The following is a 24,752-nucleotide window of genomic DNA, read 5'->3' on the forward strand; positions in this document are numbered from 1 at the left end:
ACTGTGTCTCCATTGTCCAGTAGAGTTCGAATGTCGTCTGTTGCTGCGATGAGGGCGGTTTCAGTGCTGTGCTTGGCTCGGAAGACGGATTGTGAGGGGTCGAGGGATTTGTTGGTTTCGAGGAATGCGGCGAGCTGGTTGTTGACCGCTTTTTCGATGACTTTGGCCGGGAATGGAAGGAGTGAGATAGGGCGGTAGTTTTTGAGTTCGGTGGGGTCAGCTGTGGGTTTCTTCAGGAGGGCGCTGAGTTCGGCATGTTTCCAGCTTTCCGGGAAGGTTGCGGAGTTGAGGGAGCAGTTGATGACGTCTCGGAGGTGCGGTGCTATAATGGAGTCTGCTTTGTTAAAGATGTGGTGAGGGCATGGGTCTGTGGGGGATCCTGAGTGGATAGAGTTCATCAGACGGATGGTGTCCTCAGTGGAGATTGGCTTCCAGTCATTGAGTATGTTCAGGGGGGTGGGGGTCCTGCAGGGGGTTGGGTGGGTTGGTCTTCGGGTCGGTTGTCGAAGCTGTTGTGGATGTCTGCAATTTTGTTGTGGAAGAATGAGGCTAGGGAGTCGCAGAGGGCTTGAGAGGGGGTGATGTCGTTGGAGTTGGCTGAGGGGTTTGTAAATTCCTTGACGATGTTGAATAATTCCTTGCTGTTGTGGGCGTTGTTATCTAGTCGGTCCTTGAAAGCGGCTTTCTTGGCATTTCGGATCAGTTGGTGGTGTATGCGGGTGGCGTTTTTAAAGGCGTCCTTGGTGCTGGTGGTTGGGTCTTTTTTCCAGGCTTTCTCAAGGGAGCGACAGAGTTTCTTGGATTTCTTAAGATCATCGTTGAACCAGGAGGCCTTCTTGCTGCCTAGTTTGATTTGTCGTTTTTTCAGTGGTGCTAGGATGTCGGCGCTGTTGGATAACCATTCGGTGAGGTTGGTGGCTGCTTGGTCGGGGTTTGAGGAGTGGGCTGGGGGGTTCTGAAGAAGCGATGAGGAGATCTGGTCGATGGTGATTTTGTTCCAGTTTCTTTGCAGAGTGGGTTGGGGGTGGTTGTTGGATGTGGGCTTGTTGTAGGTAAAGTGAACGCAGCTGTGGTCAGTCCAAAGGAGAGCTGTGGTGTGGCTGAAGGAGACATGTTTGCTGGAGGTGAAGATAGGGTCGAGTGTGTGACCTGCGATGTGGGTGGGGGTAGTGACAAGTTGTTTAAGTCCGAGGTTGGCGAGGTTGTCCAAAAGGGTGGTGGTGTTGCGGTCGTTGTACTTTTCAAGGTGAAAGTTGAGGTCTCCCAAAAGGATGTAATCCTCGGAGGGCAGCGCGTGTGGAGTGATGAAGTCCGTGATGTCTTCACTAAATTGTGCGCGGGGTCCTGGTGGCCTGTAAAGGAGGGTGCCTCTGAGTGTGGTCTTGGGGTCGATGTGGATCTGGAAGTGAAGGTGTTCAGTGTTGGCGAGATTGACGTCAGAGCTAGTTGAGATGCGGATGGATTTCTTATGGACGATAGCGATGCCTCCTCCTGTGTGGCCGGTACGGTCCTTGCGAATGATCTTATAGCCTTCCGGGATAGCAATGGTGATGTCTGGGGCTGATGTGGCGTTCATCCATGTTTCTGTTAGGAAGGCGACGTCCGGAGAGATGGTGTCTAGTAGATTCCAGAGGTTGATGGCGTGCCTGTGGACCGAGCGGGTGTTGAGCAAGATGCATTGTAGGTGGTTGGGGTCGGATATCTGTTGTGTGTTCGTAGATGAGGAGTTGTTCTTGTGCCGTCGAACTTGCAAGAGTAGCAGGAAAAGGGTCCATGGGTGTGTCCAGGAGCGGCTTGGACGCAGTTAGGGGAACGGCCGGGGTTAAGGGCTAGGAGGGTGGAGGAATCGTAAGTAATGCGGGAGGGGTGGGAGGGATGGGGGCCAGGGGGTCTGACGCTGGGCGCGGTCCAGGCGCGGACGGGCGTAGACGGGCTTACCTTTGGCGCACCTTCGGCGCGACTGGGGCGCGATCGCTGCGCGTGAACGCTGCGCAAGAATGCATCGGACATAAGTGGAACGTATAGGGGGAGGGGCGAGGGAGGAGCAGCTGGGAGGCGGGAGCGGGGCGGAGATCAAGGCAGGGAGGCAAAAACAACAACAGGAAGACACAAAATGGCAGTCAGCCCAAATTCGAAGAACGGGTTGGGGCACACTATGATCATAAAAACGCTATCACTAAGGCAGTGGAACCGGCACAAGGCACAACCAGGCACAAAAATACAAAGCACAGGCAACACAGATAAACAGAGCGTAGCAGCGCGTTATGGCAGCCTAGCGCCGCGGTAATATGCTAATGAGCTTGTCAAAACGGCAGAACACCGTTAAACAGTGGAGCTGTTAATTAAGGCGATCTAGCGTAATAAGCAATGCCGTAATGGTCAGAGCAGGCAACAAATTGGCACAGCAAGCAATGCAGTAATAGTCTATGCAACAGACTGGCACTAGCGCCGCGATATTATGTAAATGAGCTGGTGAAATCGGCAAAACAGCGCTAAACAGAAGAGCTGCCAATTAAGGCGATCTAGCGCAATAAGCAATGCGGTGATGGTCAATGCAGGCAGCTACGATACCAAATGCGATCTCGCAGGGCAGGGAGTAGCGTTGGGGAGCGACCGTATCCGAAGGAATCAGGACGGTCACGGAGGTCAGTTGGAAGGGTGCAGCCTGACCAACAGTGGGAGGGAGGAGCAGCTGGGAGGCGGGAGCGGGGCGGAGATCAAGGCAGGGAGGCAAAAACAACAACAACAGGAAGACACAAAATGGCAGTCAGCCCAAATTCGAAGAACGGGTTGGGGCACACTATGATCATAAAAACGCTATCACTAAGGCAGTGGAACCGGCACAAGGCACAACCAGGCACAAAAATACAAAGCACAGGCAACACAGATAAACAGAGCGTAGCAGCGCGTTATGGCAGCCTAGCGCCGCGGTAATATGCTAATGAGCTTGTCAAAACGGCAGAACACCGTTAAACAGTGGAGCTGTTAATTAAGGCGATCTAGCGCAATAAGCAATGCCGTAATGGTCAGAGCAGGCAACAAATTGGCACAGCAAGCAATGCAGTAATAGTCTATGCAACAGACTGGCACTAGCGCCGCGATATTATGTAAATGAGCTGGTGAAATCGGCAAAACAGCGCTAAACAGAAGAGCTGCCAATTAAGGCGATCTAGCGCAATAAGCAATGCGGTGATGGTCAATGCAGGCAGCTACGATACCAAATGCGATCTTGCAGGGCAGGGAGTAGCGTTGGGGAGCGACCGTATCCGAAGGAATCAGGACGGTCACGGAGGTCAGTTGGAAGGGTGCAGCCTGACCAACAGTGGGAGGGAGGAGCAGCTGGGAGGCGGGAGCGGGGCGGAGATCAAGGCAGGGAGGCAAAAACAACAACAACAGGAAGACACAAAATGGCAGTCAGACCAAATTCGAAGAACGGGTTGGGGCACACTATGATCATAAAAACGCTATCACTAAGGCAGTGGAACCGGCACAAGGCACAACCAGGCACAAAAATACAAAGCACAGGCAACAGAGATAAACAGAGCGTAGCAGCGCGTTATGGCAGCCTAGCGCCGCGGTAATATGCTAATGAGCTCGTCAAAACGGCAGAACACCGTTAAACAGTGGAGCTGTTAATTAAGGTGATCTAGCGCAATAAGCAATGCCGTAATGGTCAGAGCAGGCAACAAATTGGCACAGCAAGCAATGCAGTAATAGTCTATGCAACAGACTGGCACTAGCGCCGCGATATTATGTAAATGAGCTGGTGAAATCGGCAAAACAGCGCTAAACAGAAGAGCTGCCAATTAAGGCGATCTAGCGCAATAAGCAATGCGGTGATGGTCAATGCAGGCAGCTACGATACCAAATGCGATCTCGCAGGGCAGGGAGTAGCGTTGGGGAGCGACCGTATCCGAAGGAATCAGGACGGTAACATAATGTAATAACAGTTACAATTATGTTTCTCACTGTTGTTATAAACATAATCATCACGTAATAACTTCACTGTTAAAGCATAGAAACAAACGATAAAAGACAATAGTGACAAATGCGGTTCTTAGTGACAGAAAGTTCCCTATGCATAAGCGTGCCATTGTTGTGTGAAAAAACGATCAAAAAAATATAAATGAAAACAAAGTTTCACTTACAAGCCTTTCCTCGAGTGGTTTTTGTTACCATCTGTAACGAGACAGTAAGAACACGGTCAGCGGTTTTAAAACAGCGTTTCCGTGGAGCGCTCAGAATATAAACCTAATGGGTTGTAGTGAACTAACCTGAGGAGTTGTTTGTTCGGGTCTGTTGGTAATCTTCAAATTGAGGACCAAACCCTTAATACCAGACTCAAAGAAATGACCAATAAATTCATCAAAAGAGGTTACCCTCAAACATTGGTTCAAGAATCCAAAGGGAGGATTGACAAAATCAACAGGACAAACCTCTTAACTCCCAAACCAAAACCCGAGCAAACACGGACTGTAGTTGTCTCAAAATTTTCAACAGCCAGTAAGAAATATAAAAAAGTCATCTTAAAACATTGGCCAATATTGAATATCGAACCAGATTTCAAACAGATTTTCAATCAACCACCCATATTTGCATTCACCAGAGCAAACAATTTGGGCGAAATTTTACAGACCAAACCTCCTGAGATTACAGAGTACTTTGGAACCAAACCTTGCCTCAACTGCGGCAATTGCAACAGTATCATTAGAGGAAAAACAATTAACCATCCAACCCAAGGTAACCCTATCAAACTCAGGGTAAACGCAACATGTGACACCAGCAATTTGATCTATGGAATAAGATGCCCATGCGGAAAGATGTATGTCGGCAAGACAGAACGTCGCATTAAAGTGCGACTAACAGAACACAAATCTAATATACGTCTGAAGAACGTGAAATCATCTTTGTCGGCGCACTTTGTAGAACAACACCATAACATCTCCCAAATAAAGTTTGTCGTACTAGAAACCGTTCAGAAAATTGAGGGGAGAGACAATACAAAACATCTCCTAAGAAGAGAGAACTACTGGATTCAAAAACTTTCCTCACAAAAGCCAACAGGCTTGAATGAAAGAATTGAACTGTCATGTTACTTGTAAATAATTGCTCCAATGACCGTATCTTGTTATTACTGTGTATGTTCACATTAACAGCAGACACACCTCACCCACATACACCGTATACCCATGTTAACACAGACATTTGTTGAACCCTGAGGTAGCTCTATCATTAGAGTAACGCATTTCGTTAGCATATCTCCCCAGAGTTCAAATCCGGGTTCCCACACATCCTCCTTTTTGCATATTTTTTTTGCTCCGTTTTGTGTAGCATTTTTATCACCCTTTAACCCATTTTTTCGTCACAAGCGACCGTAGAACACTGCACTTTTATCACTGAGTTTTACTTCAATTTATTGCTTTCGGGAAAAACGATGACATTTCAGTCTATCGACCATGTCCATGGTCACATGACCAGTCACATGACCGGCACCTTTTCAAAATAGTAGAGCGCTGGCCAGAACTCATCTGCGCCACCGCTTTTGAAGATTACCAACAGACCGAACAAACAACTCCTCAGGTTAGTTCACTACAACCCATTAGGTTTATATTCTGAGCGCTTCACGGAAACGCTGTTTTAAAACCGCTGACCGTGTTCTTACTGTCTCGTTACAGATGGTAACAAAAACCACTCGAGGAAAGGCTTGTAAGTGAAACTTCGTTTTCATTTATATTTTTTTGATCGTTTTTTCACACAACAATGGCACGCTCATGCATAGGGAACTTTCTGTCACTAAGAACCGCATTTATCACTATTGTCTTTTATCGTTTGTTTCTATGCTTTAACAGTGAAGTTATTACGTGATGATGATGTTTATAACAACAGTGAGAAACATAATTGTAACTGTTATTACATTATGTTTACAGTGTCGATTCCCTGATGAAGGGCTTGATTGAAATGCCCGAAATGCATTGGATACGTTGAAATGACATTGCCTGAAGCGCATATAGTTAAAACTCATATGAAATTGAAATGAAGTTGAAAATCATGAATGCAACCATAAAGAATTAAAAAGACATTTAAAATACCAGGAATAATGAGTGGAAGTCTTTTTCCAAATGATCAAGACAACAACATGTGTGCCTAAGTGGGTACCCTTGTCAGGTCGACATTGCAGTTTAAAATTGCACTTGTAGACTCTGCAGTGACAAGCCTGAGAGCGGTTAGCAGGGCTACTCATGTGGGTGGCCTAATCAGCGCTGCAGGCTCACTCGTAGCATCTGATTTACAGGCCTTGGGCACACACAGTGTACTTTACTAGGGACTTACTAGTAAATCAGCTATGCCAATCATGGATAGCCAATCATAATCACAATTTACACAGCGAGCACTTGCCATTTAGCACTGATCAGCAGTGGTAAATTGCCCAGAGTTCAAAATCCAGCAAAACCAAAGTTCAGCATACAGTCATAAATACAGGAGATAGAGGCAGAAAGACAGGGGAACCACACCAAGGATGCCAGGTCTAACACCAACTGTGAGTTATTTTTCCCAAGTGTAAAAAAAGTGTACTAAAGCGTACTCCAACAACAGCAAATGGAGGTGGAGTAGAAGGTAAAGTAGAAGTATTCGCAGGTTGAATTAGGTATTTTTGCTTGGATCTAAATACTTAGCTATGCTGCCCCTTTCTAGACATATTGTAGGAGGATAAACTGGACATGTCCAGACACTATGCAACACAGGTCCCTCGTTGCTTTTAGTGGCACACATTTTAACAATTTGTTTTGGCAAAAAGCAGTACTTCACAACTGTAGCTGTTCTTCTTTTTTGTATTTTTAATCTGTTTTAGTTGCATGCATTTTCAACAACTTGTGCTTGTTCTGAGGTTTTTCCTGATGCTGGTTTTCAGGAAACAACTGGGCTGCACGTCAATGACTGGACATTTAGAAGGTCTGTTGCTTGCCAGCTGCCATGGCCACTTCACCCATTAGACACAATATCACACTGCATTGAAGAGTGTACATGAAAAGTGTTATGTGTCGTCCTAAAAGGGTCCCAGTTAAGAGGAACAAACTTCCTTGGCAGTCTTGTGGATTGACTGAAGATAAAGATTAATACTGAAGAAGTCAACAATGCACCAATTTTCTCTTGACATCCAGAAGGAGAAACGAGCCAAGCAAAAACTCCAGGTGTAGAATCCAGAAGAAGGTCAAACGTAAGGAACAAATATGTTTCAAAAACATTATTCGCTGGTGATTGCAGGGTCCAAACAGGAACTGACAAAATAGAAAAAGGATCAACTTCAGCTTGGTTTGGGACCCTTGACTAATATCCTGTTGACAGGCCAGCATCTTGGAAAGAGTTGGTTATAACAATTGTCCACGTTCCTTTCTAGACAGTCATTTGTTAGGTAAATTAAGATGTCAAAGTTTCCCATCCCATTCCCACGCTAGATTCCACAGTCCTGGCACTGCCCTTTAAACATGGTTGTAGGAAGCTGTGTACTTGTTGCAGTACCCCCGCCCCCTCCCCCCCCCCCCACACACACACTCACGCTTTGTCTGGAATTTGATGCGCCTTTGACTGAACTGTACCGAGTTCCTGCTAACTAGGTCTCCAGTACCAGTGTTCCTTCCCCAAAATGTACAATTGTTTACCCCATGGGCAAAACCTCTGCAAGTCCCTAGAAAAGTGTACCCCTGGCACCTAGAACCTGAAGTGCTAAAGAGAGTCCCTAACGGCATCAGCACAAATTGTCACCCTCAGGAACCCCTCACCAAGCACATGCAAGATTGCCATTGTAGGTTGCGAGTCTTGGTGCAGACAAAAGTAAAAACACAACATGTCCCATCCCTGTGGGCCAGGTCCCTAAAACTAGATGTAATATTTGTAAGTCACCCTACAGCAGGCCAAACAGCCCTAAGGCAGTTGCAGAATATTACAGGTGAAGGCATACCTGCATGAGCAGATCTGCCCCTGTGCTGGTCAGTCCTATTTCTGTCAGTCCAAGTGACCAGGGAAGCCATTTTTAGTGAAAACGAGTTCCCCAGCTACATGATGGGTTCACTCAAAATGAAAATGTTGGTATCAAACATCTCATATTGGTAAACCCACACTGATGCCAGTGTCTGATTTAGCAATACATGCACTCAGAGGTGGCCCCTAAAAACCTGCCAGCTTTTGGTGTCCTTTCTACCTTTTTTTTTTGCCAGCCTGCCACCCGAGATGTTTTTCGGACCTCCTAGGGTGAGCGCCTTTTGCTCTCGGGACACCCAGAACAAAAGCCTGTCCGGGAAGAGGGTTTAACACCCCCTCTAACATGATGACCTGCTGATTAGCCACCTTAGGCCGGTGAGCTTCAAGGAAGCTTCCTCCTTTGGAATGAGAATCTGGCTCCCTTCAAATGAGATGAAAGCATCCCCCTGTCCTGATCTCTCTTGGCACCTGGACAGGCAGGAGAATTAGTTATTCAGGTAGGCATTCCACCCCCAGGCTAGTACCACCCCTAAGGTGGGCTACTGTGAGGTGAACATGATTTTTCAGAATTAGTCATGTCAAGTGGGAATAGGATTATGCCCGCTTCCCACAAGAAGTGGTCATATAGGGGGCTTAGTGACCCCAAGGGTCAGTAGCCCATTGGCTACTACCCTAACTCCCCTTAATTCAGTATTTATGGGGGTCCCTGGCACCAGAGAAGCAGCTCCTACCAACCTTCTAAGGACACGAAGAGCTGCAGAAGACTGAAGAGAGCATCTGACTTGGCCCCAGCCCTGCTGTCCTGCCTGCTGTTCCCTGTCGAACCTGCGCCAAAGACAACTCGTCCTGCAGCTGTGTGCCTTCAAAATCTGGGAGGACTGCCTGCCTTTAATAAAGACCAAGACGTCCCGAAGAACAGAGGAACTGTTCCCTGTATCCTGCAGAAACGCCAAAAGCGAAGACTCCGAGACCTGCGGAACTGCCAAAACCCGACACCCGAAGTCACCACTGCACCTGTTGCCTATGGCCCAAGTTTAAGTGGGAGACCGGTGCCAACAAGGTGCCCCAGCCCTCCAGAGCTAGAGTTCATAGTGGTTTCACCCTTCGTGGACTCCCCAACGTCACCTGCAGGCTCCCCTCTACAGCAACTGCTCCTGGTAAGAGAAACCTGCCACCTACAGACACCTCTGCATCCGTTGCCCCCGGTCTGTGGAAAAGAGGACCACAGGTGTCCCTATGTACCCGAGCATCACAAGTATTGAACCCCCCTCCCCCCCCCCCCCGTTTGTTCACTCTCACTCGCTTCCTAGTCAGAGCCCACAGTGTCTTTTTACAGTGACTGATCCCTTTGAAACACATTGTGCCACTGGTGGTGTACTGTTGGTGGTGCCTTGGACCTTGCCCACCACTCACCTTAACTCCTGGAGATTAGTCCTGTAAGTCAGGGTACTATACCATTTCACATGGCTGTTTAGTACCCATCCATAGATTGCTCCACTCAATACATGTCATCTTCATGGCTAAGAGTGCTCTTTGATGTACTGAATAGTTTGAATTTGAATAGATACTTATAAAGCGTGACTGTCCTTCCGTAAGGAGCATCCTGGCACTATGCAGGAGAAAGTCAGGGTGGACAGGAGGGGACATTATAAGAGTGAAAGGCAAAGTTCATCTGAGGATCCAAAGATTCAGGTCCTTCCTGAACTGGATTTCTGTTTTGATCAGCTTAAGGTGTGTCAGCATACAATTCCAGGCTTTTGGTTCCTAATGCAGCTACAGTCTTTCCTCCTATGGTTTTGCACCTAAAGCAAGAGGGCTTGAAAAAGTTTGCAGATGAGTGTCCTGGCAGTGGTGTAGGGGGTAAAACTGCTGAAAGATACATTTATCCTAGATTTAAGGATGATTAAAGGTACCTTGAATAAGATTCTCTTATGCAAAGGTAGCCAGTGGAGGGCTTTAAGAGCTGCTGAGGTGGAAGATCTACGTGGTAGTTTTAGAACTAGACGAGCAGCCGCGTGCTGTACCAATTGTAGTCTCTTGAATAGTTGTTTATTTGCTCCTGCTAGTAGGCTTTTTCAGTATTCTAGTCGTGACAGGATAAGTGCCACCGCAATTGTCTTCCTCGCAGGGAGAGGAATAAAGACAATTTTTTTTTTAAGTGTTTTGATTATGTTGAAAGAGGTCACTGCCACCGTCGGGGAATGCGGTCGGAAGGATAGTGAGATGTCGAATTTCACTCACAAGGTTTTTGCTACTTCAGCAGTATTTGGGGGTTCTGTTGCATCTTCCGGCCACCACACACTCGGCTGAAAGAGATTGTCCTTTCCTATCAGGAGGATCTCCGTTTTATCTGTATTACACCTGAGATGGTTAAGCTTCATCCACTGGATGACCTCTGTCGTAAATTGGATTCTGCCTTAGCAGAATCTTTGTCAAGGGATAAGAACGATTGCGTATCGTCAGCGTATGATGTTACTTCGATATTGAAAGAGGATATCAAGGAGATGAGAGGGGTCATGCATATGTTAAATAGCAGAGGACTGCGAGAGGAATCCTGTGGTACTCCAGATGTAATAGGACGTTCGGAGGAGAGGAACGTTCCTAGGGCCACTGATTTGTCTATGATTAGTGAGGAAGGATCTAATCCAGGCCAATGCTGTGTTTAAAATGCGTTTGAGATACCGCTATTCTTTAACCGTGTAAGGAGGATGCCATGTGAGATGGTGTCAAATGCGGCTGACCGATCGAGTAAAATCAGAACTGCCTTTGTCTTCAGTAGATTTTAATGTGTCAACTATTTCCAGTAGCGCAGATTCCGTTGAATGCTTGGGGCGAAAGCCTGATTGACGTGTACGAAGGATTTTGGCAGTTTCGAGAAAGTTGGACAATTCTCTATTTACCAGTATTTCTGTAATTTTACCCAATGTAGGTAGCAGCTATATTGGTCGCAGGTTTGAGAGAATTGCTGAGTCAATATTTCGTTTTTTTCCAATGGTTTAACTATGGCCAATTTCCATTCATCTGGGACTGTCCCTGTAGCTAACAAGGAGTTGACTATCTGGTTAATCACCGGGTTAACGATGTTTATGATTTGGTGCAGGACCTTGAGTCGGCAAGCATCGAGAGTGGAACACGATTTGCAGGCAGCAATTGCTACACATGTCTGCTCGAGTGAGACTATTCCTAAGGCTTGGAATGAAGGACCAGTGTGCGTAGGGTCAAGCTCAAAGTCCAGGCTTCGCCTAGGGATTGTGGTAACATCTTTTTATATATTATGGATTTTTTCTTCAAAGAAGACCAAGATCTGGTCACATAGGGTCTGTGATGGGGGGATTACTCTACTCATTGTTTTAGGGTCGATGAATGACTTTATAATTGAAAAAATAGTTTTCTGATCTTGGTGTGCCTCAAAGATTTTGTTTGAGTAGTACTCTTTTCTTTTTAAGCTGATTTAATGTGTGTGTGGTATTGTTTCCTGCTTATTTTGAAAGTGTTTTGGTCTGCTGGGTCATAAGCTCTTCTCCAGTTCCAGTTGTTTACACTGTAGTTGAGCTAAGGTGGGCGTCTACCAAGGAGCTTGGTGGGTTTTGGCTTTACGTTTATTATTAGGTTGTTCCAGTGGAGCTAATTCATCGCTTATTGAAGTCATCCAATTATGAAAGAGTTGTGTGTCTTTCAGAATTTTACCTGTTAGAACAGGCGTGGAAGCATGAGCAACAATAGGCAGCTTTGGGTTGGTAATCAATTGGGCCCACTTGCGTCTTTGGTGAGGGGAGGGTACTTGCTTAGCGAGGTGTTTAGCAACTGGTATCTTGCTACTGAGTGCATAAATGTGTGATCTGACCATATCTGAGGAATAGGGATGACAACCGTTAGCGAGGTAGAGTTAGAACTCCATCCAGCTAACGTGTGACCTGCCTGGTGTGTAGAGGTAATGACTAATTGGTGCATTCTGAGTGATTCTATTATCTCGAGGAAATTGTCCACTCCAGGCTCATTTCTGCTTTCTAAATGGAGATTGAGGTGTCCTAGGAGGGTGACATTAGCGTAACTGAGCTGAAAGTGACTTAGTGTGTCTCCTGGTGATTCTAAAAAAAACAGAACTAGGGCCGGGTGAGCGGTAGATTAAGCCTCCTGTGAAGGAGAAGGAGGTGTTGAATGTGAAGCAGAAGCCTAGGCTTTTTCTCCCTTCAATGAGTCGAGGTCAAAATTCGTGCACTGCTAGGAATCACGAAAAATGATAGCCAACCCCATTCCACTAGTTTCCTCTCTGTCTTTCCTGCAAATCGTATAGTTGGGGAGAAGTGCTACATCAATTTCAGGGTTACACCATTCCTTGAGCCAGGTTTTGTGATGAAAAGGCAATCGAGCTGTGGCACAGTAATCAACTCTCTGATATCATGAGTGTTTACAGAGTTCTGTTGAGATTCTGACAATGTTTTATAGAAGACAGGATGTTCTTGTTCACCAACTTGTAATGGAACTGTTTCAACTTTTGTCAGAGCTGATTGTGGTGTTCAGACAAGGGGAAGCCCCCCAGCACATTTGCCCCATTCTGCAGTTCAGTTTCTTTCAGGGGGCAATGTGCTTGAAATGCTCTTCCTCCAGAAAGAGACTTCCTTATCGTACTTTTAGTTAATTGCACACAACAATACCATGGGAAAAAACTCAAATAGTTAATCCCAGGCAGTTACTATTGTGCCCAAGAGTAACCATGAAGACGTCAGAATGTCTTCTGCATGCAGCCTCACAGCTTATGCTTGTGGAAGCTCAGAGTGGTGTCTCCTATTTTTCCTTCACATACTGTGTTTCACATCACATTCATAATTTCAGGTGTGTGGCTTCCTATTTTCTGGTAGCTTCCATGTTCTTTTTATATTTTCGTGGTCACATGGTATTTTTGTTTCCCAGTCCACAATGGCTTCCTTTCCACCATGATCATTATTACTTACCAATCCATCATGGCTACCATTTCACTTGCATGTTACTTCCTGGTTTCTTGTTTCCGTTTCCTGTTTATTCTCTATTAAAGGAGCCTTGAACCGCCATGCCATTCAAGTCCAGTATCTTATTTTGATGTTTTTGTCACTTAAAGCTCCAGTTTATCACTATCAAATTTAGTTACTAGCTTAAGGTGGCCCTTCTTCACTTCCTGCAGTCTTTGTTTATAACTACTCCCCAGTAAAAAAAAAACAGCATTGCATAATAACCATACATGAAGATAACCTTCATGTATCCTTCCCCTCCATTGTTTAGGGAAAGGAAGGGCATCTTTACCCTCTTAAAGAACAAGTAATAAGTACAAGGCCCTGGGAAAACAGCCAGTATAGGGGTAGGAGGGGGAAAACGCAGTATCCACTTGTGTTTTTGTTGCACCAGTCCCACAATTACCACCTATAGCAGAGTATTAACCTGCTGAATTGTAATTTGTTTCCACCACTGTAGGTTAATGAGATGGCTTTACCCAAGGGATGAGTGCAGAACTCCAAGGACCTGATTATGAGTGGTGATAATCCTCAACTTATCATCACAAGTGGCTAGATATCTCAAGGTCCGAAATTACTGCATCTGCAAACTCAAGATCTGGTAATACTGTATCCGTCTACACCATACTCCATAATACCACGCCTGGAGACTCCAGGCCTCGTTTCACCAGGTGCAGATCTGCACTGTGTGAAATTGCTGCAGGGGCTGATAGTACGAGCAAGCCTGGCCCCAACCAAACTACTATAGCACCAGGGAGGGAGAAATAACGCATGCCCTGGGTAGGCCCAGGCCTTACCTGGAGTCCCCCTTCTGTACCTGACTACCTCCTGAAGCAGCAAGGCCAAATGCATGTAGTCTTGTACTGAGCCCTGGGCCAGTGATTCTGGTTGGGAGCAGCTAGGGCCCTCACCTGCCACAACATCTGCATGGAGGTACAGACTAAGCAAATAAATCGGGCCTTACTCCATCCTCCTAGGATGGACAACCTCAGGCCAATGACTGTGGCTGTGTGCAGCCCCTTCCATTGCCAACCAGTACACCACGTGGGAGGGAGCAGACCTTGATTGCTTAGACTTCTCAACCTGCTCTACCCCGTCCCATTCTCACTGAAATCTCACTCCTTACCATGTTCCCCCACACTTCCCGCTGATATTTATCTCCAGAATTGATTAGCAGAAAAATGTTATGTTATGTTAAACGACATTTACATCGCGCATGGATACTCAGGAGTGTCCCGGCGGGGAGCCAGTTTGACGCGACAGAGGGGCATGTAACGAGGCTGGATGTTAATTAAAAAGCAAGGTTTTTTACTGCTTTTTAAACAGCCTAAGGTCTTGAATGTTTCGCAGATCGTATGGAAGAGCATTCCAGGCTTTGGCCGCCCTGAATGAGAGGGAGCTGCCCCCTGTTCTAGCCAGGCGGTAGCGTGGGATAACAGCGAGGCATTGCTCTGTGGAGCGTAGGTGTCTTTGAGGCACATAGAAGTTAAAGCGTCTCCTGAGATAGGAGGGCCCAGAGTTGTATAAGATTTACTAAAGGGGGTGGTGATGAACAGAGTGTCTGAATTGAGCAGACCACTCTTACCCAGTCCAAAGATCAGGGCTTGATCCATCACCGTTATTTATCTCACTGCCCCATCCCAGCTCAGAACCTGGCTATATGCAAATCAGTCTGTCCCTGGCCCAGTGCATCATGGGAACAGGGCAGACTAAACTACCAAGCCAATTCTTTACCAGAAAGGAGACAAGCTACCGGGGACCGGTTTCTGGCATTTCAGCCGTCTTCGGCCCGGCTTGCTTGAATCCTGATGGAGCAGTGAGAAAGGGACTCATGTCTGAGTATACCCTGCACCATCAGGATTCAAGCAAGCCGGGCCGAAGAGGCTGAAATGCCAGAAACCGGTCCCCGGTAGCTTGTTTCCTTCCCAGTGTAAGAATTGGCTTTTGTAGTTTGGTTTGCCCTGTTCCCATCATGCACTGGGACAGGAACAGACTAATTTGCATACAGTCAGGTTCTGAAACTGGGATGGTGCAGTGAGCTAAAAAACGGTGTTGGATCTAGCCCGGATCTTTTGACTGGGTGAGAGTATTCTGTTTAATTCAGAGACTCTGTCCCTCACCACCCCTTGTTGTAAATATTTTTGTCCACCCTAAGCGTGGAAGGGTATACTCAGATGTGAGTCCCTTGCTCATTGCACCATCAGGATTCAAGCAAGCCGGGCCGAAGAGGCTGAAATGCCAGAAACCGGTCCCCGGTAGCTTGTTTCCTTCCCAGTGTAAGAATTGGCTTTTGTAGTTTGGTTTGCCCTGTTCCCATCATGCACTGGGACAGGAACAGACTAATTTGCATACAGTCAGGTTCTGAAACTGGGATGGTGCAGTGAGCTAAAAAACGGTGTTGGATCTAGCCCGGATCTTTTGACTGGGTGAGAGTATTCTGTTTAATTCAGAGACTCTGTCCCTCACCACCCCTTGTTGTAAATATTTTTGTCCACCCTAAGCGTGGAAGGGTATACTCAGATGTGAGTCCCTTGCTCATTGCACCATCAGGATTCAAGCAAGCCGGGCCGAAGAGGCTGAAATGCCAGAAACCGGTCCCCGGTAGCTTGTTTCCTTCCCAGTGTAAGAATTGGCTTTTGTAGTTTGGTTTGCCCTGTTCCCATCATGCACTGGGACAGGAACAGACTAATTTGCATACAGTCAGGTTCTGAAACTGGGATGGTGCAGTGAGCTAAAAAACGGTGTTGGATCTAGCCCGGATCTTTTGACTGGGTGAGAGTATTCTGTTTAATTCAGAGACTCTGTCCCTCACCACCCCTTGTTGTAAATATTTTTGTCCACCCTAAGCGTGGAAGGGTATACTCAGATGTGAGTCCCTTGCTCATTGCACCATCAGGATTCAAGCAAGCCGGGCCGAAGAGGCTGAAATGCCAGAAACCGGTCCCCGGTAGCTTGTTTCCTTCCCAGTGTAAGAATTGGCTTTTGTAGTTTGGTTTGCCCTGTTCCCATCATGCACTGGGACAGGAACAGACTAATTTGCATACAGTCAGGTTCTGAAACTGGGATGGTGCAGTGAGCTAAAAAACGGTGTTGGATCTAGCCCGGATCTTTTGACTGGGTGAGAGTATTCTGTTTAATTCAGAGACTCTGTCCCTCACCACCCCTTGTTGTAAATACCAGAGTTGTATAAGGCACCATGTTCAAGGGTGAGGGCCTTAAATAGAACGCGCTGCCCTACCGGGAGCCAATGCAAATCCCAGAGAATTTGCGTTGTATTAGACCTACCAGAAATGCCCAACAGCGCTCTCGCTGCCGCATTCTGAATGGTCTGTAGCTTTTTCAGCTTATAACCGGGAAGTCCAATATATAACGCATTGGCGTAATCGATGTGCGACAGGATGAGGGCACGAGTCACCATTTCTTTTGCTGATCCGGGCAGCAGTGGCAGGAATTTCCTGATTAATTTCACTGTGCCGAAGAACACTCCGAACAGTTTTTAGGTCTCGCCTAGACGAAAGCAAAGCGAAGCTTTGCTGTCTAGGGCGAGACTACTTATGTAGTTACTTTTGGGGGAATGTGGACAGCAAAGTGCCACGCGCTTTTCCTGCCGAGATTGGACCTCGTGGGCGCGCACGCCCAGCCGGCGCCGTGCACATCCCCAGCGTGGTGCGCGCTCTTCAATGAATGAAAGCGAAACTGGCTGCAGTGCCTCGCATCCATGCCGCGTTAGTGGCTTTCCCGTTTCCTTCCCTCCGCCTCTCTCGTGTCCCCTTCCCTCTTCCCCTCTCGTGTCCCCTTCCCTCAGCGTCTCTCTCGCCTGCATCCTTCCCTCGGCGTCTCTCGCCTCCTCTTCTGTAGGTTACTGTCCTCCCTCTGCCTAAGGCTCTCTCCAGGTCCTTTCCCTACCTGCCTCTCCATGCTCCGCTCTCTGTCTCGTGGGCCGCGGTGCTCCTCTATCTCTTCGGTGTCGTTTCCCGTCCTAGCTGCTAAATTTCCTCTGCAGGAAGTCGCCGCTGCCCCGTCCTCGGCTCCAGCAGTGCCCCACCCTCTTAACTTCACGTCCCTCCCTTAGCTCCTCCCTGCGGTCTCCTCCCCTCTCCCTATCTCTCCCACCCCCTGGCGTCCCGGCTCCCAGGCTCTCCCAGCAGTGTCTCCACGGCTCTGCGGCATGGGGCAGTAGCTGCTGGTTGAAGCAGATCCCGGAGAGCCCCCTGCTTCCTGGTGCCATGACCCCCCGACCCGCCCCGAGGCTCCCAGCCGGCGAAGGACGGCTGCTGCTGGGCTTCCTGGCACTATCTCTGGCGCTGCACCTCGTCACCCTCGGGGGCTACCTCCAGCTGCGGGCAGAGCTGCGACGGGAGCTGAGCAGCGGGGCCCGCACACAGCAGCCCCCCAGCAGTGGGACCCCGGTGACAGCGAGCGGCGCCGCCATCAGGTGAGTCCTCAGAAGTCCTGCCCGGAGCAGTGCAGGGCTGTTTTTTTTACTCTTTCTTAACTCTCTCTTTCCGGTCTACCTGCCCCTTCATTGCCTCCCCTCCCGCCCCCTTCACTCTTCCTCTCTCTCCCTCCTACAATCCCCATGCCTCATAAGAACCCATAAAATGCTGTGCTTTACTTTGCTTGGGTAACTGCAGTGCAATGCATTTTCTTTATTTTAGTTAGTGTCATGTTAAAATTATGCATGCTGTTTTAAACAAAAAACTCTGTAGGATACTTAACTTTTATGACTGTTTTTTTTTTTTAGTCATCTCTTTCCTGTCTACCTGCCCCTTCACTCTCTCCACGCCTGCCCCCTTCACTTTTCCTCGCTCTCCCTCCCACTATTTCCTCGACTCCCACTTCCCTTTTGAGAACCAATAAAATACTGCAGCTTACTTTGCCTGGGTTATTGGAGTGCAATCTATTTTCTTTCCTTATAGTGATGTGTGCATGATATTGTCATTGTGGTGAGTCATGCATGTGTGGGTCACATGGCAGTGTGATATATTTGTGATGACATTTGTGGCAGTATGAGGGACCGTATGGATAAATCAAGGCCCCAACATAAGAGCCGGTGCTACCTTAGGAACTGACGGATAGCGAAGTATATGCTTGCTGGATACAACGGGCAGCGTGAAAGCAGAATTTTCCCAAGTTCCATTGGGCTGGTTCCTAAGTTCGCACCGGTTCCCATGTGGGGGCCTTCATTTATCCATATGGGCCCTTATCACTCCTAATGTTGAACTCCTGGGTTTTGGCAAAAATTATCAATGCAGCATATGGCGAAGCCATATGCCTAAAAAAATGAAGACATTGTTATTTGTAATATCAATACATTTAAGTCACGTAAATACAACACATATTGCATTACAAATGCTATAGGTGTCACATTTGCGAAAGTTAAAATTATTGGCATTGTGAATGACAAAGCTATTAATTTCGCTATTTTCAAAACCAACACATAAATAAAATATTAGTCATTTACAATACCAATAGCTCAAACTTTCTTGATGCGAGACCTATTGCATTGCAAATGCTTGTTTTTTATCTGGGGAGAGAATCTGAGGTCCTCATTTAACCAGACCCCCAGATTCTTCACTAGACTCCCCGTTGAGTTAGGCATGGGAAAACCTGCTGGCCACAGATCATCCCTGAAGTGCGGAGGGAAGGACCCATAAAGGAGTACCTCAGACTTGTCCTCATTGCATTTGAGCTGGGCCCCCGCGAGCCATTTAAAGACTGCTGCAAGGCAGTTTTTGGCTAGATCAAGGGACAGATCTTTTTCCTTCCACGTAAAGAGAGCTGGGTATCATCAGCGTAGGCTATGATCTTTGCACCCAGCTGCTCTGCCAGATAGATTAACGCCGGGATGTATACGTTGAAGAGAAGGGGACTCAAAGTTGAACCTTGAGGAACTCCCGTAGTCACCTTTCTTGGTGCTGAAGAAAACGGAGGCCTCCAAACCTGCTGTGTTCTATTCTCTAGAAAGGATTCAATCTAATCCCATGCCGAACCTGAAATTCCAATATTAGAGAGACGGGCCAAAAGTTGGCGCTGAGGAACTGTATCGAAGACAGCAGGGAGGTCCAATAAAATCAGGGCCGCTCTGCACCTGAGTCTAGGCAGTCTCAGATAGGCTCCGACATCTCAACCAGGGCAGGCTCGGTGCTGTATTTGGCCCAAAATCCCGACTGGGCTGATGGAAGGACACCAGAAGTCTAAAAAAAAATAGAAAATTGTTTGAGGACAGCCTTCTCACACACCTTCGCCACAGCCAGAAGAAGTGAGATAGTTCGATAACTGGCTAGTGTAGCAGGGTTTAAAGAGGGCTTTTTTAGGAGGGGGAGAAGTTGAGCCAGTTTCCACTCCGGAGGAACCATAGCGGTTTGAAGCGATACATTGATGATATTGTTCACTTCAAGGTTAACCACCTCCGCCACAGCTGGTAACTGCCTAGCTAAGCACGGGTCAGCTGGGGAACCTGATTTGAGAGATTTGAGAATGGCCAATGTATCCAACAGGGGAATAGGTGAAAAAGCTGTCAGGGAAGTGCGTGCTGGGTCAGGGGCTGGGGCAGTCAGGGAGGGGTGTTCCTCCTGCACTTGAATACTTGGCCCGAAGCTGTCCTGGATTGATTGGATCTTGTCTATAAAGAAGCCGGACAGCTTCTCACTCCAAGAGTTAGAGGCAGGAATGGCAATACGTTCTTAAGAAAACTCTGGATGATGGAAAATATTTCTTTTGAGTTATTTTTCGAATGCGCTCCGCGTAGAAATTGCCTTTGGCCTTCTTATTAGCGGCATAGTAATCTTATAGGGATTTCCTTAGTATTACATTATTTTTGCTAATGAGCAGTAGGCCTGTCTCCAGCAGCACTCCAGCTTTTTACATGAATGCTTTAGCTCTTTAAGCTCGCCAGAGAACCATGGTTTGGACGGAGTGTTTCTTACTCTCTTATTGACCAAAGGTAGGGAAAGGTGTTCCACAGCCCGTGAGATCCAGTTATTGAAACCCCCCACAGCATCAGTCAAGTCCTTAGAAGCGGGAGGGCGGGTGTCTGACAGGACTCTGCACAGGGCAGCTGGCTCAATTCGTTGGGGAGGTCTGTCCTTAAGTGACCTCATGGTCGGATAAGGTGTCTGGATAGTCCATGAAAATTGGATAAAAAATGGTCAGACCAGGAAACAGGAAGTGGTTCTTGGGCAACTAGAGGGAATTTGGAGCAGACTGCATCTAGAATATGCCCCCCCCCCTATGGGATGAAGAGCTAATCCATTGGGTCAGTTGAGCAAGATTCAAAGAGTCACTGAATTCCCTCTTGTCAGTGGCCCCCGCACAATCCAAATGGATATTGAAGTCCCCCAAAAGTAGGAAATTCGAGTAGGTCAAAGCTCTTGGCACAATAGCTTTGTCTAAGGCCTTCAAAAAGGTGCCAGAGGGGCCAGGACGACGAGCTATCAGGGTGCCTCCCAACGTACAGTGAGGAGATATGGTGAGGTTGAAGTCTAGGGCTTCCCCTTTACCGATATTTTGGTTCTCCGCCTGCGTAAAAAAACAGGTTTTTCTGAACACTACCACAACCCCTCCTCCTCTGCCTGTTTTGCTGTCTGCCCTTGCTATTTTATACCACACTGTGATGGCTAAAGCAATAGCCAGTGCCGATAATTCATTGAACTGTCTCCGATATGAATAATATGTCAAACCAGGGCCGGTCCTAGGATTTGTGGGGCCCCGGGCAGAATAGGAACATGCGAGGCCCCTATAATTTGCATAAGATTTAACCTGACAGGAAGTGACCTCATAGGGTCAGGAAATAGGCCCAGCACAAAAATAAAAGTGCCCTCCATTAGTGAATTAGTTAGCTAGAAATGTCAAAATTAGGGCAGTTTTTAACTTGTAAAGACATACGGTTTACGTTTTTTGTAAGGTATGAGAGATTGCATAATTTGATTTTGCTGCAGGCAATGTTTGTTTTAATATCATGAAAATCAACATTAAAAACATGTTCATCTGACCATAAAGCAGGCAAACAAACAGCCCAAAAAACAGGTCAAATACTAACCTGGCAGATTGGACCATTACACACTGCCTGATTGCCCTAATGTCCAACCCGGCCAATGTGTTATACAATTATTGTGCTGATGCAGGATCATTGTTTTTGTAGGTAAAGTAAAGGACAAGAATATAGGGTCCGGTAGGGGCCTGTTTCAATGTCGATTTCAATTTACGTAACGACTCGAGGGACCTAACACACTGAAAGCCCTGCTCCAGCCAAGTGTACATTTTGATTGTGCTCCTCTTCCTGCACCTCTTGTCTGGCTGCTATCACACCCATCTGCTCCCCCCGCCCCCTCTCACTTGATTCCGTATTTCGTACCCCTTTCATTCACTCTGTGCTCCCTTTCCCTCCTCCTGGGTGAGCTGAGCGGTTTTCAGTGTGAGGCGCCGTCATTCTATCTTTCCTTTGGCGCCCTGCAGGTTATCCTGCTTCTTATTCAACCAGGGGCAGGGCGCACTCCACACGTAACGGCTCTTTAATTACCTGTCTAATCGCTGCTATCCTCATGCAGATGCAGCGATTAGGCCAAGGCAGGCAGATATTGATTAAATCCCTTGGGCCTCCTGGGCCTCCAAACTCTGAAGCATTTGAAAGCGCGAGGCCCCCTGGCTGCGAGGCCCTGGGCCGCTGCCCACGCTGCCCATGCCTAGCGCCGGCCCTGTGTCAAACCGATTATCCAACAAAGCTCAAAGATGTCCAGGGCATGTTTCACCATGGAGCGGGAATTAAGTAGGGCAGCTCGTATGCAGTGAGAGATCTGTGGAGCAGAAGGGATGCGATTGGCGGGAGTGCTAGTGCCCAAGTCCTTCCTAAAACAGAAGTTGCACTGCTGGCATGTGCTAAAAATAATGTCCAGAACCATCCATTGTCGCCCACTGTTACCCATGTGAGAGCCAATAGTCATAATTTCTGCACGGCTAAAAGTCAGGCGATCGTTCTGCAGCTCCGGCGAAAAACGGGCAGCATGACTGGCGCTGGCCGCTTCCGGGACGCTGACGGGCGCAGGTGGGCTTGCCTTAGGCGTGCCAGCGGCTCGCCCACGCAGCACGCATAATTTATGTCAGAATGCCCCCAACAATTCCCCGTGATGCATGGTGAGTGGAAGAAAGTGAACGTTCGTTTTTAGTTTTAAAACAAGTTTAGCAGCAAAGTCAGTTTTAAAATGCAAATAGCAGCACAGTGAAACACATTGAAACATAAGTCTCTCATACCCAAGCTTGAGGGAAAGCAGCGTACTGACACCACCTCGCTCCTTATGGCGCTGTAAGATAGCTTTGCTTGAAGAATCAGGGAAGCACACGGTAAAGGGCTGTTCCCTGTCTGTATAGTTATTCCGCGTTTGAGGGATAAAATGTATATTTTGAGATTAGGCCCCCTTAGTGAAAGATTCTGTCCTTCCACTAATTCCACATCAAAATCAGGAACTTCATAATCAGGAAGGCCTTAAGTAGCAGAACCCCAAAGGAGCAGGAATAGAGGCAAGTGTGGTATTTCAACAAGAGAAAATAAATTGTGATCCAGAGATCCTATAGAGTTGGAGCGTTTAAGGTCTGACTAAAAGCCCATAAGGACAGCCAAAACAATAACAGTGTAATAGTGAGGTGGAGACAATAACGAGAATTCCAACAGGTTACTCAGTTTTCAGGAAAGGTGAGAGTGGTTGTTTTTGTCTTTTAACCTGCTGCTTCTATGGCTAACCCATAAAAACTACATTGATGATTAAATATCTAGGATATGTTTGATCCAGGAGTTGCTTCTGCTCTCTCTGACTGAACTGGCATTAGGGAACAGGAGGCATGCAGGACATCTATCAGTAAACTTGAAGGAGATTCAAGTCACAATTGGGATGATGGAGTCCAAAAGTGCCAAGAATGTTGGTAAAATCGTAACTTTCCTGTCACCCTGTGACCTCATGGTGAGTGAACGATCTAAGTCTATCTGAGACAGTGGATATGGTCTCTTTCAAAACCATTTTAGTGAATATTTATGCAGATTTGGATTCTGTTATCATATTACAACATAGACCCAAAGAGCGCTTTCTTGCAGATGTATGGGAGTAGTTTGTGAGTGTCTCTTCACAACTTCTTAGAAAACCTATTAATTTCTAGCCAATTTTTATGGGAAAATGTGCCGTAAATTGCCAAAGTTTTCTACCAATTTGTTTCTCTTGGTTAAACAGCTCAAATCCCATGGGGGAGAGGGAGCAGAGACACAGTAGTGCTCAGCTGCTTAACTTGTTTGCTCTGTGTAGCATGGTCTGAGTCCTAATACTCAACAAAATTCATCAGTTTTTAATTGTGTCAAGACAACCCTTGAACAAATATCACATTTGGCCATGCTCTTTACAGTTTCTTGCTCAAAGAACCGGAAGTGTGGTTTTCTCTTGTACTTTTTCCGCTTTAAGGGATCTGCAAGTGATGCCATGTAAGGTACTATACTCCTCACCTATGATACTTCGAAATCTTTTAAAACGCTCTATGTGATGTCTAGAGGATTTGGCTGCTGCTTCTCTCATATCTGTATTTGTTGTTTTCTACTGCTTAAATCTCAAATAAAAATGTTTATTAAGAACAAAAAAAAAAATTAGGGATTTACAAATCTGTCCCCATATCAAATTTTTTGTTTGGAAAATGATTCTAAGATCTTATTCTAGAATTAATCAGTTTTCCTTGTTTCTCATATGCTTTATTGCCATTTGCATTGAAATTCACCATGACCCCAACTCTCTTTCTCCACAAGGATAATAGTGCATCATTGCAGAATTAGCTCGGCTGTACAAAAGACTGTTTTGTGCAGGAGTGATGTAAATTAGCCCCTTCTTTTGACACATCCACTTAATTACCTCATGTAAGAGTTGTCACTCCAGCATGCACATACAAGACCAAGATTGTCTAACTAATATGTTATTTTAAGAGGCAAATGTAGGAACTACAGTTTAAAGGGCAAAATGGCTTTCATTTGTGGGGCACAAGAATATGTGACTTCTGTTTTATTCATGATGAGCTAAATTTATGAGTCCTAGTGTTTGGCCTGATCAGATCATACTGCTAAGCTCCATAGCGTTCATTTAGGCTTGTCCTTAAGACAATTTTCTAGACTAATGGCGCTACAGATAATCATCAAGCGTTACCAGCACAAGCCTCAAAACCGTTCTTTGTTGGCCTTATCACTATACATTTCACAATAAAGGACAGAAGTGGAGGACCCCCAACATAGCCAAAGTGCTTGGACGTTGTTATCTGAGACAAAGAAAATGATGTCATAATTTGTATCACAGCTATGGAGTCTCATCAGATGGCAGAAGCACATTCTAAAGGTTGTATTCCATATTTGCAGGTCAATGACCGGCGGATTCTCGAAGGCATGTTTGCAGTTTGTGGTGTTCCAGAAAACATGTTTGGCACTGTTTGCTCCTCTGTGGACAAGCTGGACAAGGTGATTGTTTTATGCTTATGCTCCTTGCTATTAAATGTGGAAAGAGATGTTTCTATCCCTTAATGTCTGTTCAAGGTTCCCTTTTGCTCTTTTTCAGAATCCCTGGGCAGATGTGAAGAAAGAATTGGTCCAAGAGAAGGGGCTTAAACCTGAGGTGGTAGATCATATCGGAGACTATGTTCAACAGAGTGGTATGTCCTGTGAAAGAAATTTGCAGCTGATACGGTCTTTTGACTAAGTTGTCAGCGGTGGCAGTTCTTATTCCAGCAACCACCTTAACCAAAATATATGTGCTGATTATTTTGTCTTTATGTGCC

The 24,752-nt window shown here is 46.6% G+C and overlaps 1 protein-coding gene across 1 annotated transcript in view; it reads left to right on the plus strand.

Moving 5' to 3' along the window:
- Positions 1 to 24,752, plus strand: part of LOC147702786 (histidine--tRNA ligase, cytoplasmic-like) — a 244,763-nt gene that overhangs the window by 133,860 nt on the left and 86,151 nt on the right. Inside the window, exons 7-8 of the mRNA XM_086931377.1 lie at positions 24,337 to 24,435; positions 24,533 to 24,626. Of these exons, the coding sequence (XP_086787503.1) occupies positions 24,337 to 24,435; positions 24,533 to 24,626 (193 nt within the window). The remainder of the gene's footprint in view (positions 1 to 24,336; positions 24,436 to 24,532; positions 24,627 to 24,752) is intronic.

Source organism: Lissotriton vulgaris, chromosome 7 (genome assembly GCF_964263255.1).
Source record: "Lissotriton vulgaris chromosome 7, aLisVul1.2, whole genome shotgun sequence".
Lineage (NCBI taxonomy): Eukaryota > Metazoa > Chordata > Amphibia > Caudata > Salamandridae > Lissotriton > Lissotriton vulgaris.